Here is a 19487-nt window from a genome sequence, read left to right on the forward strand (position 1 = left end):
GTATGGGTCAGGCTTCAGAACTCAAAAGAAGCATTTTGATGACAGCCTCAAACAGAGAATTTGCCCACATCACATGCCAGGTTCCTCATCCAAGGCAGCACTTTCTTAAGTGTTCATATTCTCTTTAACAACACAGGACTTGGTTTTTTTTTTTCAAAAATATGTAAGAAATGGCTTCTGTTTTATGTGCAATTTCTTTTTGCTGACTGCTAGCTGTTGATCTGCATTATACAACTTTGCTGTACATTGGGTGAGTTGGGGTGTGTGTGTGTGTGTGACAAAGATAATAGTGCACCAAATTTTGTAAATAATAAACATTAAGCTCTTCCCAATCTGGATTTTTATTTGAACCACGAAACTCTGGTTTGCACTTTGACTGAAAGCAAGAAGTCGTACAACAAAAGATACATGGAAAGAAGCCCCTTCAAGCCACTTATCTCATCCCATTCCCATCCTACTGAACCTTGATAGTCCACCTAGAAAATTGTTCGGAACTCATCTGCAGATATAAAAGCAATGTGAATGGGGAGGTGGCAATACTTTTCTTAAAACTTCTAAACAATTTTTAAAAATTAAAGATGATATTTACTAAAGCAGTGTCTAGAACCCCCGTCATAGAGAGACAAGAGGTCACAAAGAGGCTATTGGCACCATATTGTCAGGAAAGGAGGGTAATTATGTTTAATATATTGCAAATGTGTGGCACATCCTGAAAAATACTTCACAGGATAATCCCCAGTGCTGCTACAGGAAGAACTTCCCTGTTGTCTCCATGCAGAACATCCCAAGCTTAGACCTTGCTCAACTTCCCAAACCAACTCATGGCAGGGCATCTAATGCATTGCACATAAAACACCCTCACCTTGAGAGACACAAACACAGTTGCAAAGGCTGAATTTTGCACTCATAGATGCAAGCCACACACACTGATGTTTAAAGCAACAGTTGAATGCACATTTATAGACACACACACACACACACTCAATACCGGGTCATACACAGTGGCAGAAGAATCCACAATGGCTGGAAGACAGGTACACACATGGCAGTCATACAGCTAGAGTCACACATGAAGCCACCAGCACTGCAGCTCAACACACACACACACACACCCTTCCCTACACAGTGGCAGGTACACTTTGTTTTCAGAGGTCAGGTCTACCATTCCTTTTCTGCTGAGCACCACTATCTGCAGGCGGCAATGGGGCTATGTTCCAACACAGGTTACAGGTGGGTAGCATTTTGCACTGCTGGTAAATTTAGTCGGGGAGAGGGCCTTGGTGGTAGTGACAATTCCTTTAAGGAAGTGATTGAGAGACTGGCTTTAATCTGAGGAGATAAATCACTCTGTTCCTCTTGGCTGCTTGAGCGACGACCAGCGCAACACAGTGTGGCCCTAGTGATCAGCTCATCCATGGGTTGCAAGGAGTGCATCCAGTACGGCAGGAAGTCCCAGCTCTGGAGCCACCGGGGCAGTCGGCCGGGACTTCGTGACTGCATGACGTTGACAAAGGCCACACAAGCCAGGAGGCATAGGAAAGGGGCTGCCACGCCCACCAGGACCTGCCATCCTGCCATGGAGAGTCCAAAAACCAGCAATGGCAACAGCAGGAAGCAGGTGAGTAGGTAGAAGATGGCAAACCAGCGGTATTTGGCCGTCTGCTCACCTAGCGCTCTGGCCATCTGAATGGGCAAACGGGTGCAAGGCAAGGGATACCACAGTAAGATTCCAGAGATGTTGAAGAAGAAATGGCAAAGAGCAATCTGAGGAAGGGAAAACAGAAATATAGCAACCATCCTGGAGCAAGACTGAGAAATGATGGCATGCCAGGCTGAAACAGGTAGGGCATGTAAAGAAGATAATCCCACTTTCCCCATGGGCCACTTCATGTTTTAAGAGCCTGTGTGGTGCAGCGGCCAGAGTGCTGGATTGATATCTGACAGACAAGAGTAGAAATTCACATTCAACCATGAAGGTCAATGGCTGACCTTGGGTTGGCCACAGTCTCTCAGTCTAACTGACCTCACAGGGTTGTTGTGAGGGTAAATGGGGTGGGGGAGAACTACATATGCCACCCTGAGCTCCTTGGAAGAAAGGTGGGATATACAGTATTTTTTGCTCTATAAGACTCACTTTTTCCCTCCTAAAAAGTAAGGGGAAATGTTTGTGCGTCTTATGGAGCGAACGCAGGCTGCGCAGCTATCCCAGAAGCCAGAACAGCAAGCGGGATTGCTGCTTTCACTGCGCAGCGATCCCTCTTGCTGTTCTGGCTTCTGAGATTCAGAATATTTTTTTTCTTGTTTTCCTCCTCCAAAAACTAGGTGCGTCTTGTGGTCTGGTGCATCTTATAGAGCGAAAAATACAGTAAATGTAATACAAAATAATAACCCTTGACCTTCCAAGATCAATGCGGTCATGACAAACTGTTTGCTTGCTTGCTTGCTTGCTTGCTTCTCTATACTGCCTTTTTCCCAAACAGAGATTCATTGCATTTGCATTTGCAGTAAACAGAAATACATAAAAGACCAGATGGGTATTGCTGAAATCAGCCATATTTGACCTGGGATGCGCAAACTGTGCAAGGTGGATTCTGTTTGGCAGCATTTGTGTATATAATGCATATGTGTGTGTGTATGTATACATAACACACACACACACCCTTTGGCTTGGAAGGTATGCTCTTCTAAAGTAATTCCACCCTAACCAAGTAGGGAGAGGGCATCTGCTCACCTGGAAGGCACTGGCCATCTTGTCTCCTGGACTTGCCAGGGCAGCTAGGATAGCTGTGGTGGTTGTTCCAATGTTGGAACCAAGGGTGAGTGGATAAGCACGTTCCAAGCTAATCAGCTCAAGGCCTGTCCCACAGAAGAAGAAGAAAAAAGAGAAAACCATCAGGAAAACAGCACTTTCTTTCCCCTCAACAGTCACTCAAAATAACAGGCAATGGGGAACATTCCTTTTTAAAGACCTGGCCTTTATGCCACTGCAAGAGCGCCTCGAGACATATTCTGCTATTACTCATGACATCTTCTTCCTGAGGGATTCCAGAGCTAGCTATGCTTCACAGCACCATCACTTACTGTTTAGCTGAAGCTACAGCAACACCTTGGTCTTTCTAAATGCTTATATTGCGTTAGTGATATTCAGGAATCCGAAGACCCACTTCCTCATAAGAGGCCGAGTGGGAGAGACGGGACTTATAGGCTTTATTGTCAGTCTGGCCATTTTAGTTTCCTTTTGTGTAAACACACACATCCCTTCTATCTTGCCCATGGAACCAGAGTAAGTGCTGACTTACCGATAAGTGGCGTGATTGCTGAAGTGAAGACTGAGCTGCTCTGTACAATAAAGGTCATTCCAGCACCAACAAGCATGGCGAAGTAGCCAGCAACCCAGCCAAAAGGGGATGGCAGATCTGCCCAGGAACAAGGAGGAAAGACTGAGATCCACAGATTGCTTCAGCCATGAGAACCCAGTTAGTGAACTTCTGGTGGCCTGGAACCCAGAGAGTCTCCACTAGAATCCACACCCTTTGGCTCACGGCTGGGTATCCACTGAGGGAGCCAGGAGTTCTCTCTGGGCCTGGTTTCAGCCAGCCTACCTGTGTTGATGACCTTCTGGATTGCTTTGGCCACATGGCCTTTGAGCACAGAGTTGAGCATCTTGACCAGCATGATCAGGCAGGTGCACAGCATAATCAGTGAGGCAGCAAGCAGCAGGAGGCCCACAGCCAAGTCTGGCAGAGTGGTGTCCACAAATAGGTGATGGCCTAGGTGAAGGAGCAAGGTGCAGAGAGTGCATTAGGAACAATCCAATTCCTCTTGCCCTAAGTCATGATTCTCCCTTGCCGCCTTCACAGGAACGGCACAGGTACAGCTGCCATTTCTAACAGGGTCCTGCTGCCTGGGGTTGGCAGTTCTTACATTTCTCTTTCACAGCCCTGCTGAGGTTCCCAGCACTGTCCAAGCTGCATAGGGCACGGGAGCTGCAGTTCAGGAAGCTTCCTCTCGAGCTCAAGGAAGAAATCTGTAGAAAAAGCGAGGGAGGCATCAGCCACATGCAGGCGCTTTGTGGACCTTGGGAAAGAGTCACCCATGCTGAGACAGAAAGGGCCTTGTTGTTCTATAGTTAATATTTGGTGTCTCTGTTTAGCCATTTCAGTTAGCCATCCTAAATTACTTCCTTTGTGCATTCCGACTTATTTCAAGCAGGCAAAAGAATACTAAAATGCTAATTCCAACACCAATCATCCTTCTTTTGTCAGGTTTCCACCACAGTACTTGCCTTATTTCAAAGAGTCTCTAGATAACCCACTAGTAAAACCTCTAAATGCTGTCAGCCTTGCATCAGTGATCAATTAATCCTTAAAATGGCACTTAATTGTTCATGGCTCTTAATGGATAGCAACGCATAATGCTCATTTTAATGCATTGTCTCCCATGCCTGTCCATAATGATTCTGTGTGCTTGCGTTAACATCTCACATAAGTCCAGTCTTTTTGGCTAAGCACTGTGACCATAGTCCTTGGGTTGAAGCCTAATCTGGCCCGCTGGTCGGTTTAATCCAGCCCCTGTGGCATTTTATTTTATTTCCTGGGGTAAAATCCTTAAAAAACCCTCTACAACTTCAATCTTAAAAAAGCTCAACAACTTGGTTGGCCCTCTTTGAATAAAGTTTGGACACCACTGGCTTAAGACAACATGACAAGTCAAATCATGGTTTGTTTCCTGGGGACAGTAGCAGCAGGAGCAGGGGAGAAGTGAAGCTCCTGTGATTTCAGCACTGTGAACCAGCACATTAAACCATGGCTTAATTTTAACGGTGGTTTAATAGGATCTGCGAAACGGGTCAATGTCATCTCTCACACCCCAACATTCCTGCTTTGTTGTCTCCAAAAAGCACAATTGTGCCCTAGGATCTGTGCAACCTTGCTTTCCAACCCTGCACAGAAATGGAAATTGTTCACACTCCGTTCTCCAAAATGCCCAAAGGTGTCTCATTGATCAATTTCTGGACTGTGTAGTTAAATGTTGAGTCTCTGACTTGAAGTCTTCTGCCAGGACCATCAGCACATTCTGATACTCAGCCCCTACTGCTTCTAGCCCTCCCATCGCATCACCCCGGCCACACACACCCTGAACTCTCACCTGTGGAGCTGATGCTTTACACCACACCTTGATCAGACTCTTGTTTTGCAAACTCTCGTCACCTGTAGCAATGCCGGTGATCACTGACTTATCCAGCTGTGGGAACAGGGGGAAAGATAATGGATATGCTGTCAGGGATGGGAGACAGAGAGCCCAAAGTTTCCCGTAAAAGGAAGAGAAGGAGAAGCAGACCCCTGGCATAGAGTGTCTGGAAATTTATGTTCTCTTTAGAAATCCTGGACAAACAGGCTAGCAATTTTTATATCAGCTTGAAGCTATGGAATTGAGCTGGGTTCTTAGGGAACTGACTGCAACACCTGCCTGGGCTTTCCCCTGCCAAGGCTGTCCCCATCACAATATCTTGCACCATAAGAGAATAACATTTCTCCCATTGCATGAGTTGTGACCTGAAGTGAGTAAAGCAGGACTTGCTTGGCTCCCCATTTCCCCCCTCAACTATTGGCTACCAAATCCCTTTTCCTACTTTGCTTTACAGCATCTTGGACATAGACCCTTTACCAGCAGCCAAATAATTATCTTTCAGTAGCCCCACAATTTATTGAATGTATGAACTTCACAGAGACCAACGGATCCACAGTCCTTAGATGTAGACAAAGGCTAGGCTCCTGACACTCAACACCTAGAGAAAGAACTGGAAGGTAGAATGGAGGATAAGGACATGGCCAGGGTCCCAAGCATGGGGAGGTGGCTATTTCTCTTGTGACAAAGCCCAAAGAGACCATGCACGACTTGCCAACAACACACACCTGGATAATAAGGCTAGTGAAGGGCTTTGTGATTACTTTCAGAAGCTCTGGAGCGTCCTGTCCACTGGGGAAGTTGAGAGTTGCCACAGTCACCGTGGTGAGGTAGTGCAGATAGCCACTGGCCACTTCAAGAGGCAGCAAAACCAGCACTGACAACCAGTTGAAGCAGTCATGTAAGGTGGCCCCTGCAAAGGCTCTGAAAGGCAGTAGAGAAGCCATCATTGATGTGAACTGTAGCAGTGCGGGGATGAGAATGATGGGGATGGTCTCAACTGGGCAATGGTCCAAATATCAGATACTTCATGTTACCATTGTGTTGCCAAACAATTTCCCTCTGCATGGCCAGATCTCTCTCCAATCCATCCATCCACTCCATCTCTTTGTCTGTCTACTTGGCCTACCCAGTCAGTCGAAGGTACGGTTACTCCCTTGTTAAGATGGTCTTGTTCCTCACTGCCCCTGTCAGTTCCTATGGGCCTCAGGAGCTTCAGTCACCGTAAAGTTTCCAAGCACCTCTGATCCCCTCCTAATTCCTGGTCTTCACCCATCTCTGTCAGCTGCACGACAACTGGCTTTCTCTCTAAAATACCCCATAGATGCAACCCACACCAATCTCACTTTTCAACAGCCCCACTGGTTGCTCCCATCGCATGCCCACCACAACACTCACCTCTTAAATTCATCTCTGTCACCGGACTGCATCAGTGCCACAATGGTGTTGGTGACTGAAGTGCCAATGTTGGAACCCATGATGATGGGGATGGCGGAACGTACCTCCAGCACTAGGAAGGAAAGGGCAAGGGCAGTGCCTTCTGGGTACTCTGACTCCGTACCCCATCTGGGGCACTAGAAACAGAGTGAGGTTTCAAGCAACCTCTCTATGGTGCCCCAACATGTGCTGTCTTTTTCTCCCTTCCTCCTCAGCCCTGCACACATCCCATTCAGATTTCATCCGTCTCCCACTCCCAGCCAAATTCAAAGTTACCTTGTGATAACAGCAAAGTATGAAAATGCTGCCAAGGCAAATTGATGGCTACAGTGATGCCAGTAGACATACAAGAATCAAATGAGGGAACGGAGTAGCGGGGAGCATGCAACCTAATTTCTCCTGCACCCACATGAAGCCACACCTCCAGAAACATCCCCTCCCTTCTACATTGATGTTTGCCAGAATGACTCACGCCCCGAGGAGACCATGCTGACAATGATGGAGCTGGAGGTGCTGGAGCTCTGAACCAGGACGGTGACCAGGATTCCCACCACAAGCCCTGCCACTGGGTTGGAGAGGATGGCGTTGTCATTGATAATGTCCCCGACTACTTTACCTATGGGGCAGAAGACAGAAGTCTCTGTGTGAGCACTTGGTAAGACCCAAATGTTTCCACATTTGCTCACAAATTGGGGAAGGGATTTCTAGCAGCAACAAGCTGGCTGGAATTGAAATCCTTAAGCAAGTTCCTCCTCCCCAGCATTCTTCCACTCCCAACTTTAGCTGCTTTTCACTAAGGAAGGAAACATGTAAGTGGAAGGTTGTTTATGCTTCTCTAGATTGACCATGAATGGGAACCTTTTGCAGACCAAGGGCCACATTCCCTTGTGGGGGATCTTCCAGAGGCCAGAGGTTGGTGGGGCCAGAGGCCAAAGTGGGTAGAGCAGTGGATGTGACTCTTGACTTTGTACAGTAGGTTACATAGCAGCCATGCAAAAGTAAGAGCTTTCTGCCTGCTCCACACATCTTTCTCCATTCTCCACCCAGGCAAGCAGTGCCTCACCAACTTAAGTCTGCCCCTCAGCCAGCCCCCGCCTGCCTGCCTTCTTGATTACATCCAGCCAGGGGGTACCCTTGGCTGTCAGCTGCCTCCTCCTTTGTCCCAGTGTTGCCCTTGCATAATTCAGCAGGGAGGAGGAGGAGGAGGCAAAAATAGAATTATTTGCTCCACCAGTCGTTGGCTTAGGCTCCACCTACCGTTGGCCACCCAGCCTTCCACCCTATGAGTCCACATGGGTCCCCCTCCCTGCAACTGAATGGGATACAAATGTAACCTGATTCAAAACTAGATTTCTACTCCCCCATGCCCAGCCCTGCCAACAGCATAGATTAGAAGGCAAGCACAAAGGAGCCAACTATAGACAGCCAGTGAAATGAGGTAGTGGAAAGGAGAATATGATGCTATCCAGTAGTATTTGGTAGCAGGTCCCTGATATAGAAGGAAACCTAAGTGGCTTTATTAGAAGGCCAAGCAAGATAACCCTTCTCAAGAGACAGAGGGCCTCTCCTGTGAAATGCAAATTGATCAAGAACAAGGGATAACAGGACCCAAAAATCAGGAAGAAGTAGAGATATGGGAGGCACAAGCAGGAGCTGTGCAGAGAACAAAAGCCATGCTTGGTCATTGGAGGCCTCTTGCAATATGTTTTTGGGGATCTGAGTCTCTAGCATTCTGCTGCGAGCACATTTTGAAATATCACTAACTCCATAACCATGAAATGTGGTATAATGCAATATAGAAGGTCTAAAACCATTTTGGGATTCAGGTGTCTCAAAAAAAAATTACTATCACTTGGAAAGAGAAGCGAATTAATGTCAGTGTATCAGAAGAAGCAAAGATCACCAGTGTCAAAGCAATGATTCTTCAACATTCGTTGGACTGGTCACGTTGTTTGGTTGCCTGATTATCGTTCTCCAAAGCAGCTACTGTATTCCCAACTTAGGAATGCAAAGTGTAATGCCGGTGAACAACACAAGAGGTTTAAAGACGCTCTCAAGGCAAATCTAAAAAATGTAGTATAAACACTGACAACTGGGAAACACTGGCCTGCGAGCGCTCCAATTGGAGAATAGCCTTTACCAAGGTGTCATGGACTTTGAAGAAGCACTTACTCAGGCTGAAATAGAGAAACAAGCTAAGAGGAAGGCACATTTGGCAAACTCTCACTTTGATCAACTCCTGCCTGAAAACCTATGTCCCCACTGTGGAAGGATGTGCAGATTCAGAATTAGCCTCCTCAGTCACCTATGGACACACTGTTAAGAGCATATTCATGGAAGACAATCTTACTTGGCTACGAGTGATCGCCAAAGAAGAAGAGAATGCAGTACAAGGATAATGAGATAGTGCGCTGCCCCTGATAGACGCTGAACTGAGAACACAAAGTGGTATGATAATACATTTCAGGACTAAGAGGTGGGGTTGACTGTTGGAAAAAAACCCTGGGGTGCCTCTGCAGCCCCCAAACTCTGAGCGTTCCTACAGTATGCGCAGCTCTGGAAAAGGCATTCCCCTTCTTCTCCAGTGCGCTTCAGCGACATACATCAACTGATATATGCACACTAATCTTCTGGCGTAACACAGCAAGAAGAACGAGACATTGTAGAGCTAATCTATGTATTTATTTACACACTACATACCAACAAAAGAATCATTGCATGCTTTCCAGCTCAGAGGGAACAGACAGAACAAAAGCAAAAGTACAGTGTAACAGTACACATAGCAGAAGAAATAAGACTGTCTTCCGTTCCCACACTCTTCCCAGACAGGCATGTGAATTACACCAATCACATCTGCAGCACTGGAGGCATGAAATACTAACATTGACAAGTAGGGCCTACAAAGCAAGACAGAATTTTCCTTGAGCCACTTCCAAAATGTAGCAGATGTACCTACCACAATTTAAATGCAGCTTGTAAAGCAGCAAGACAAAGCAAACCAGAAATGCTTCCTAGTTGGATGAGTCATTTTCTAGTTGCGCTAGAAAACTAAATAAATGTTCCAAGCAAAATGGCTTGTTTTTGAAAGAGATTCTGAGGATTCTGCACTCCCCATCAAGAAAAGCACATCTGGATGAAGGGGTCCAGAATTGGCAATCTTTAGCCATGGGAGCAATGAGAAAACAGTTCTCCCTCTCCATGCTGTTGACCTCAGGCTCTTTTGCAATAGCCTGGATTCAGCAGGACCTACTCCAGTTCCAGAGAAAGGCAGGAAGTGGAAGCAATAAGACCAAAGGGAAGGGGATCAAGCAGCTTCATTCCCATGGACCCTACAGAGAAAGGAAGGGAGGAAGGGGAGACAGGCATATATTGTGACCCTCACCTCCTGCCAACTGGAAAGCAGAGCTCAGCAGATCAAGGGAGCACACAAACAGGTACAAAAAGCCAAACATCAGAGGCACCTTGAGAATGGAGATGAGGATGGATTTGGTCCTTGCCCATCTTCCAAGCGCTGCAATGGAACAATAGACATTAGGTTAGAGATTATCTTGGTCAATTGAAGCCTCTCAAGTCCGCTGCACCCACCAATTATTCCCTTGTTTCCCCACACTTAGGGCTTCTCCATACTTCCTCTTGTCCAGCTCCTTTCGCCTGGGGGAAACCACTCTTTAACACTCCATCAGAGCAAAGGGCAATTCAGGTATTCCCCGGATTGCCATTTGTTCTGATATATTGCTAAAGAGTGAGTTTTTTCTTGGAAAGGAGAAGAGCACAGGAAACCCGCTCGGACACATGCTTTCTAGGCACAAGATAAACAGAAGTGTGGGTGAGACTTGAGCTTCCACTGAGGATTGCCAATTGCTCCGATTCACCGGTAAAATGTGAGTTTTCCCAGGGAAAGTGTCGAGGGGGAAAGAAAAGCCAAACACGTGGACATGGAGATTTAAATTCCGGACCTGAGCCTGGAAAACATGGTGCAACAGGAAGTCTGGATGAGCCCTGAATCTCTGCAGGGAGATTTTTTTCAGTCCCTGCAACCAGAATACAAAAAAAAACAAAAAAAAAAAACAAAAAAAAAACGAGGAAAGGTACAAAGCAAAAGCACAAAATGACCACCAGGTCAGCTTGTGCCCCAATCTGCACTAAGTGGGAGGTGGAGGAGAGGCATCATTTAGTCAGACTGGCATTCCAGTTCTAAAAACAAACCCATTTCATTTCAACTCCAGTGTGGGTTGCTTAGTAACAGTAAGGAACCTGCCAATCATCTTTCTATAAATGCTGAGTGCTTCGCAGCAGGGAAATGGACAGAAGTGGGAACTGCAATCCTTCAGGCACCCACGCAGCCAGCATGGGCAACTGAGAACAATGCAAAGGAAGTGCGTCCTAACACAACATGAGCACCTTAACTCTGACCGAAGGGCAGTGTGAGAGAGATGGGGGTCAGCAAACGTTTGAGCTAGTTTGCACAATCCTATGCCTCAGCTGTTTCTCTCAAGGGAGACTTCTCTGTGGGAAATGTTCTCTCTCAATATTTATCAGCTGGAAACAGATTGTGTGTCGTCGTCACTGTTACACAGCCTTGATGTCTCACATCAAGTCTAACAAGCAGGGAATCATTACTGATTCATGATGAAGTTGTATCTACGGCTTTGCACACAATACCCTTCAGGCATTCTGACCCTGGTTTTGACTTTTACAAATGCTCACATCTTCTGTTTATTTTGAGTTTAATGGTGAATGTTAGGATATTCGTTAGGCCAGAGTTAAGGGTGATGGTGAAAGTCCTTATCAGTTTGATTAAGATAACAGACATAACGGTAGCTAGTTGAACTTATTTATTTCCTCAGCTGCATCCTATAATATGCAACCCTATTGTACGCCAGTTTACTCAGAAGTGACTCACTGACTTCAGTGGGACATGCTCCGAATTAAAATTGCTTTCTTGAAACAGGGATGGAGAAGTTGTGGCTATCTAGATGTTGTTTGACTACAACTCCCATAATCCCTGTGACTATTAGCCGTGCTGTTTGGGACTGATGGGAGTTGAGAGTCCAACAGCATTTAGAAGGCCACAGAATCCCATCACTGTCTTAAAAGAAGTAATAGTCAACATTAAAGTATTGACTCATTGCACACACTGTGTTATCTAGTAGGTTGGAACGACCCACAGATTTTATAATTTCAAATGAAAGTTCACACACATAGGCAGTTGGCAGTTTGGTCATACTGGCTGGGGAAAAAAGCTTAAGACTTAACATACAGTACATGGAGGAACAGTATGTGATTGTGAAAATGTCCCCCACTGCTTTGTTTGTATCTAGGGAGTTTCTCAGATATTTTGTGCTATTTTTTGTTCTTGCACAAGCATACCTCAGTCTCACTTCTCCTGATACTAGAAGACAAAAAATCAAGTTGTGTCCACATTTCTAATTATATAGTGATTAAATGCTAAATAGGCAATGAGCTACGAGGCAAACTGCAACAGCAAGATAAATGACATGCTATTATAAGGGAAGCTGAAGTATTGGGGGAAAGGAGGGAACTGGACTAGTTCCTAGAAACAGGGTTGGGGAACCTGTGGCTCTTCAAAGATTGCTCCCATCATCCCTGACTATTGACAATGCCAGCCACAAGCAGGGTGCTACACTGGGACTGGTGGGAATTGAAATCCAACAACATCTTAGAGGACCACAAGTTCTCCATCCCTGCCCTAGAATCATGCTTTAAACTGGCCATGTAAGTAATGATAATTTCACCAGCAGCTGTGGATGAAGCTTATGCCAGGTATTCAGCCAGTACCAGTATACCAAGGCACAAGATGGCTGAGCTAGATACAAAATGGGAGGATGGGGGGGGGATGGCACTCCTCCACTTATGTTCTAAAATATTTGATGGCTAAAGCTGGGAAGAAGCTAGAAGGGACAGCAAATGCAGGGCTGGGTCAGCAAAGCTGGGCAAGAAGCTGTTGCACCAGCAATTCATAGGCAGAGACTGAGACCCCAGCTGCCCCACCTTCTTCCACCACCATGATCCAGAGCATGTGCTAGTGACTAGTCTTTGTCTCCTCCTCTACCCAAGCCTTGAGGGAAGCGAGGCCTTAGGCTTCCAAATGAGCTCTGGGCTTATCATTATTTCTGCTCCTGCAGTCCTGGAACTGATGGTAGAAGGGCCAGAAATCAAGGATGGGTGAGTCACTGGTCCCTTGGTATCACAACTTTCTGGGGGAAGGGGCTTATTTGGGGTGGTAGCCTTAGGCTGTTCCTCGAAGAAAATTAAGCCCCTGTGAACACAGTTGTATCTTTGGGCTATGGTTTATGGTCACCCTAATCCTGCAAAACCTGGTACAGCGTGGCTGGGGCAACCCAGCCAGATGGGTGGATTACAAATAATAAAATTATTATTACAGGTAACAATTTTGCCCAAGTAGCATAGTATGCCTAGCCCACCAGAAGTGGTCACTGCCCTCTTGCCCAAGGGTAGGGCTGGGGAACCGGAGGCCCTCCTGATATTGGGAACCTCCCATCAGCCCCAGCCAACAAGACCCATAGTCAGGGAATAGGTGGAACTGTAGTCCAACTGTCTCTGGACGGCCACAGGTTCCCTGCGTCTGCCCATGGATGTGGCTCTCCCCCTGGCCCAAGGCCTCAGCTCCAGAACAGAACCTGTTTACAGCACCCTCCTCCTGCGCTGCTGGTCTGCACGTTAGTTCCCATGTCAGGAGCCACCAGGGAGGGCTCCTTGGCGGTCTCCTCCCCGTCCTCTCCTCAGAAAGGCCCCTGGCAGACATGGCAGGAGTGCTGCTTCCATGTCACATGACACCCGGGCCCTCTCTCTGACAGGAAGACGTGGCACGGTCTCCATAGCAACTTGCCACGCCTCCCTCCCATTGCACCTTGCCCTGGTACCACTGAGGTGATGGCTGCAGTCCGTTCTGGTTATACATCAATGGGAGGGCCTCCTCTTTGAAGCTTTGTCTGTTAAGGACAGGGGCCTGTGGTCAGGGTGAACACACAGAATCCAAGATGCAACCCATTTACTGAAAAAGGATGTGAACAATACTTCTTTTTTTCTGCCTGTTGTTTGAAACTCAAAGCATAATGGTGGCTACCACACTTGGGCTCTTGAGTGCTGTTGGGGCATTGCTTTTCTGCACTTCACTACAAGGGAAATTAAAAGGGAGGTGCGCACAAGCACTTATTACAGCTCTATATTACTCATTGGTGTCGTATCTTATGGCCAAGAGACCTTCTTATAATGTTTACTCACAGCTAATTCCTGTTCAGCAGAGATTGCCACTACTGTTAATTAAAAGTTTGCTGCTTGTGTAGAGTCAGCCCGTTTTATTGCTAGAGGTGTGGATTAGCAACAAATACTTTGTTTATTGCCCCTTGAATAGTTTCTCTTAATTGCCTCAATATCAGTTTCTGTACCTGGGGACTAGTGAGGGAGGCTTTGATTACTGATTTCTCCATTATTTCTTTAGAGAAATAGCACTGTTTCACAACAGAAAATTTAAATTGAAAAAGGTATTAATAATTTAAGCCTTCTTTCTACCCTCCACCTCAGGAATGTAGGGTAGTATTGGGGCAATTAAGATAAGCAAGGGGGGGGGAAAGGATATTCATTGCTGAGAGCTTTACTGGGTACACCTGGAATTAATAATTCATGCTGAGCCTGTCAACAGGAAGTGTTCAGTTAAATTTATCCCTAAAAAGCTCTAGACAGGCTGATGCTTAATAATAATAATAATAATAATAATAATAATAATAATAGCAGCAAAAACAAATCAAGTGAGAAACACTGGAATGCAATGAGCTGACAATTTCACCATCTGGATACTTCATAAAAACTGAGTGACTGGACAGCAATGCTGGAAAAAGCTAGTGTGGAAGCAACCAAACCAGTAATCTTCTGCAAAACAGCAATAGTGCACGCCAGAGATGGAGAGACCTGCAGGTATTATAGGACTCCAGTTTTCATCAGTCAGCATGGCCAGTGGTCAGGGATGATGGGTGTTGTAGTCCAAAGCATGGGAAAGAACACAACTTATCCGTCCCTGCTGTACACGGTGCATCGTCTTCTTCATTGTTGTCTTCTTCATGTCCAACATTTATATCCCACCTATCTTCCATCATGGCATCATGGCCACCCAAGGTGGCTCCCAAGCAGCCACATCTCTAGGTACCAACCAGACCTAGATCTGCTTAGCATCAGTAAGGTGGTGACCTCAAGTGAGGCAGGTGCTGTGTGAAACATCTGCCTGAGACTCTTTGAAAGCTATCGCAGGTAAGAGTAGAGTCCACTGGAATTCAAGTGGTGGTCAGGACCCACTAGTACAACATGGGTCACAACAGGAGCACTAGCACCATGTAAATTCTTGTTTGGGTTAAAAGTGGGTCCTGGATGAAGATACCTGGAATACTAGGCTAAACAGAGAAACAGTCTGATCTGGTATAAGGAAGATTCCCATATTTCTATTTTCTGACCAGGCAGTGAAGACTAAGTGAAAGATCATGGAAACGCAAGGAAGAATGTGGCTGTGGCTTATCGGGAGGGGTTCACAAAGTTCCCTTTGTGAATGCACAAGCATCCTGCAGCTCACCCTGAAAGCAAATGTTTGCAACAGGTCAAACTTTTTGTGAACTTCTAGTGAAGCCTAGGGAGCAGCAGTCACTGCCCTTGCCCCGAGGTCAATTTCTGGTATCTTGAGCAGGGCAAGGGAGCTGCAGCAGTAGCTCACAGGATCAAAGCACATGGAACTCATCCCCCCTCGATCCTGCACACAAGCATTTAAGCAGGGACATTCAGTTTTGCCAGCGCCCTTACTTGAACGCACGCAACAGCCCTCATTCCCTTTTCACAGACTTCTTAAACATTGTGGGTTTAGCAACAATGGACTTTGCAAAGGCAGCTGGGCAATTATCTGTGCTTGTAAGATGGGTTCACTTACACTGCATACGTGCAGCAAAAAAGAGTGCCTTTGAACATTTTGAACATTTGTAGCAAAAGGAATAATTAAAATTCAATCAATGACAAAAAAGCAAGGCATTGCCGTAGGGAAGCCATGCTGGTGATTGTCTATAATGTGTGTTCTACATAAGTACTCTCATGCTGGATTTGCATTGTGGAGGAGGACGCAGCATCTAAAGCACTTTTAAGGTTATGGAATGGCAGAGGCATGGGCGGAAAGAGCTGTTGCCAATGATTCAACAGGAACCCATGTTATTTGTGCAACAGCTACAAACACTTTATATACAGCAGTGCCATTAGCCTACCGTAGGGTTGTCCAGGAAAACCAGGACATGTCCTCTTTTGGCGGGGGGCAACATGCCCATCTGGGCAGATTTTTACATTTTAAAGGAAATGTCTGGGTTTGGGAGGGTATTTGGGGGTTGGGGGGGGCATGTGCATGCCCAGGAAGGCACTGTGCCTGGAAGTCAAAGTGCCACAGTGGAGCAAGGGCATAGCAGCAAAGATAAGCTCAGAGCTGGGGTCCTGCCTCCACTTGGGCTGGCAGCAGCTTGGGCTTGGGCTGCTCTGCAATCTGTGGCCGCTGCCAGCCTGAGCCAGAGAAAGAGGTGTGTGGGTGCAGCAGCAGCCCTGTGCACCTCTTTCCACGGCTTGGGCTGGCAGCAGCTCTTTTTTGCTCTTCAAGATATGGCAACCCTAGCGTACGGAGACTGTAGCTGTGGGGACAGGGGACCCTCTACGTGAAACAATTCTGCTTGAATCTCAGGATAACGTCATATCACACTGCAATAATACTAGCTTGAAGGAAGAGATCTGGATCCCGCCCAATAAATCAGAATACATTCGCTGAATAACAGAACATTGTTTGACGAGGCCCTTAATTTCTCCCTAGGAAAACAAACCTCTCCCCTCCACCCCACCTTCACTACCACATACTGGATTTAGAGAGGTTCCCCATGATGGAATTTGATAGCTACCCTTGAGCTAGTTCAGAAGTTAACATGGTGACCTCTGGATGTTGCTGGACTTCAGTTCCCATCACCTCTGATGGCCGGGGCTGATGAGAGCTGGAGTCCAACAATATCTGGAGGGTGCTATGTTTGCTACCCCTGATCTAGTTGATACCTTCTTGGAAAGATACAGTGGTACCACGGGTTAAGAACTTAATTTGTTCTGGAGGTCCATTCTTAACCTGAAACTGTTCTTAACCTGAAGCACCACTTTAGCTAATGGGGCTTCCTACTGCTGCTGCGCTGCTGCATGATTTCTGTTCTCATCCTGAAGCAAAGTTCTTAACCCGAGGTACTATTTCTGGGTTAGCAGAGTCTGTAACCTGAAGTGTCTGTAACCCGAGGTACCACTGTACATGGAGAAGTTGTGACTTTCGCAATCCTGACTTTGTATCTCAGTGCCCTTTGGCAACTTGGCTAGCTCTCCTCTTTTGTACTATTTCTCAGATGTGCTCTGCTGGAGCATGCCCTCCAGGTAGATAAAAGGGCAGGGATAGCTTTTGGACCGCCTCTGCCTATGTGAACTCACCCAGGTTATGAGATATGCAGATACTCACAGGGCCTTAGTAATGGTGGAATCGTAGTTGCGGAATACACTGCCTGGGGAGGTCTGCCATGCTTCCTCTTAATTTCTACCCCCTTTATGCTGTCTTCTTTGGTTTGAATGTTAACAGGATGTAATGTTATACAGAATACATTTTGTATTTAATCAGTTTTACTCCTTGTAAACTGCTTTGGAAAAAAGGTTGTTTTTAAAATTGGGCATACATATTTAAAACAAGGGTGGGGAACCCTTGGCCCTCCAGCTGGTGTTGTACTCTGAATCCCAACAGCCTCAGCCAAGATGAACCACCCTGAGACCTCCAGGTATATGGCTGTACTGTATCTAAATTCAATTTTAAAAATATAAAAAATAAATAAGATGGCCAACAATCACGGGTGATGTGAGATGTTTTGGGAATTTTACAATTATTTTTGCAAATATAGGGAGTTGTAGTTTTACAACATCTGGAGGGCCCCATGTTCCCTACTTACCATAATAAATAAACAGACTGAATAATGGAGGGAGCTCCAGTACAGCTGCTTATGTCTAGCAGGGCCCTGTGCATATTTCTCTTACCTGGTTTCTGCCCTTCATCCAAGCCTGCGTGGGGGCCCTTCCATGGCTTGGAGGAATGAGTGTCCAGTTCATACTTCTCCATGGTTTCAGACAACTTCCCAGGAGAACCTGGGCAAAGGTACTCATGGTCCAGATGACTCACAGTACTGACTGTGGGGAACAGATATGCTCTAGGGTCAGGGATCCTCTGTAGAGCTATGGAGAAAGATGTGGATTACTAACTTGTGTCCCAAGTCAGGATATCCTGTTGTGAGTAAAGCAGTTCACAGAGAAACTAGTAGCATCTCTGGAGACTATCCTTGGAACTAATCAACAAAAAAGGATCCAGCAGAAAGAAATCCTGCTGCACCATCCCATGATAGGCCAGCATCTCTCCCCCCAAAAAGGCCATCTTCAGTGCCATATTTAAGCGCCCCAGTACCTCCCCAGGAAAATGTAATACCCAAAGTAACAGACTATCCTAGTGTCCTCCAGATTTTGTAGGATTGTAACTCTCATTACCCCTGACCACTGGCCATGTTGACCGGGGTGGTTGGGAGTTGGAGTCTAACAAATATCTGGAGGACACAAGGTTGTGGAAGTACCATATTTATCCCTTCCCACAGGTGAGCTGCTGTCGTCCTTGCACCTGCTGTGGCTTCTGCCTGGAGTCCTTTTGTTTTAGCAATAAGTAGACTAGGCACAGCTCTATTTGAGAGCTAACTGTACAGAAAACAAGCAAACCCCCAGTACTTCCAGAAGAGAGAGGGAAGACAAGAAGAAGGCAGAGTGAATAAGAGGATGAATAAGAGGTCAGGCTCATCAAGTGTGCTGTACGATGAACAGTCAGGTGCAGGAGTAGGCATCCGTGCTAAGTACCTTGGGGGCTGGGGCAGTAGGAATACGGTGGTGCCCGCAAGACCCTTCCTCCTCCTGTAGGTCGGCGGCATTGGACTGGACTCTCTCTTCCATAAGGTAACATCATTGCCTGCCAATCTGAACAGACATAGGTCATAAACAAGGGTCTTGCTTGCAAGTAAGTGCCAGCTGCTTCACCCACATGCAGCAAGAAGGCATGGCTCTTGTTCAAATAGGTCCCCCCCCCCAGGGGCCCAGAATACTCTTGCAATCATTTGCATAGCATTTGCTTCAGGCTAGTTCCATATTACTTTCAAGGCTAACAGAAAAGAGTCCCTACCTGAGGTTTCAGCAGTTTGAGAGAGAAACCACACTATCCAAAAGGTCAGATGGGTTCAGCCTGGTATGGATATAACTAGTGAAGTCCTGCCTGGCATTGTGCTGGTCATCCTATGAGACATTCTGGGTTTCAGTGTATCAGAGGGCCAAGAGCCTGTTTTAGAGTGGCTTGGATTCAGCTGCCAAATCCATGCCTGGTGAAGGTGCCCTTCTTGGTTGGCTGGTTGTCCCAGGTTGCCTCAGCCTTGGTCCCTTAGTGCTTCCCTAGACTCTTGTCCCTACTTGTTCCCTTACCTGCTTCAGGTAGGCCACCCAGGGCTCAAGGTCACTCCCTACATCCACGCTTCTCTCGAAGGCAAAGTGGCTGGTGAAACACAAGGTGTCCTTTATACACGGGATAGGAGCAAAGTCTAAAGAGTCTTGTGCTGCCCCTCAGAACCATCCCGCACTCCCCTCCTCCTCAGAAATTCCTTTAGTTAATTGCTAACTTCTGCATCAGCCTGTGTTGTGGAACAAGACAACTTGTGCTGTGTTTAAGATACAAGCAGACTCTAGGGCTGCCCTAGATGCTAACCTGCTCCTGGCCC

The 19487-nt window shown here is 46.5% G+C and overlaps 1 protein-coding gene across 6 annotated transcripts; it reads right to left on the reverse strand.

Annotated features, from left to right (window-relative positions):
* Nucleotides 1-323: 323 nt before the first annotated feature.
* Nucleotides 324-19289, reverse strand: SLC34A1 (solute carrier family 34 member 1). 6 transcript variants are annotated; one of them, XM_079968078.1, is made up of 14 exons: nt 19195-19259; nt 18902-19011; nt 18583-18699; nt 17725-17919; nt 10007-10135; nt 7097-7240; nt 6586-6697; nt 5916-6111; nt 5149-5244; nt 3925-4027; nt 3603-3770; nt 3300-3416; nt 2732-2856; nt 324-1764 (listed from the first exon to the last, which is right to left on the reverse strand). In XM_079968078.1, the coding sequence occupies exons 3-14, from the start codon at nt 18686-18688 to the stop codon at nt 1225-1227; spliced, it is 2031 nt and encodes a 676-aa protein (XP_079824204.1). In that variant the 5' UTR covers nt 18689-18699; nt 18902-19011; nt 19195-19259; the 3' UTR covers nt 324-1224. The 6 variants fall into 6 exon arrangements, with proteins under 6 accessions (XP_079824204.1, XP_079824203.1, XP_079824206.1 ...); XM_079968077.1 differs by lacking the exon at nt 18902-19011 and having other exon boundaries at nt 19195-19289; XM_079968080.1 differs by lacking the exons at nt 17725-17919; nt 18583-18699; nt 18902-19011; nt 19195-19259 and adding exons at nt 12637-12976; nt 13008-13247.
* Nucleotides 19290-19487: the final 198 nt, after the last annotated feature.

This window comes from Podarcis cretensis (genome assembly GCF_951804945.1).
Source record: "Podarcis cretensis genome assembly, chromosome: 2".
NCBI lineage: Eukaryota > Metazoa > Chordata > Lepidosauria > Squamata > Lacertidae > Podarcis > Podarcis cretensis.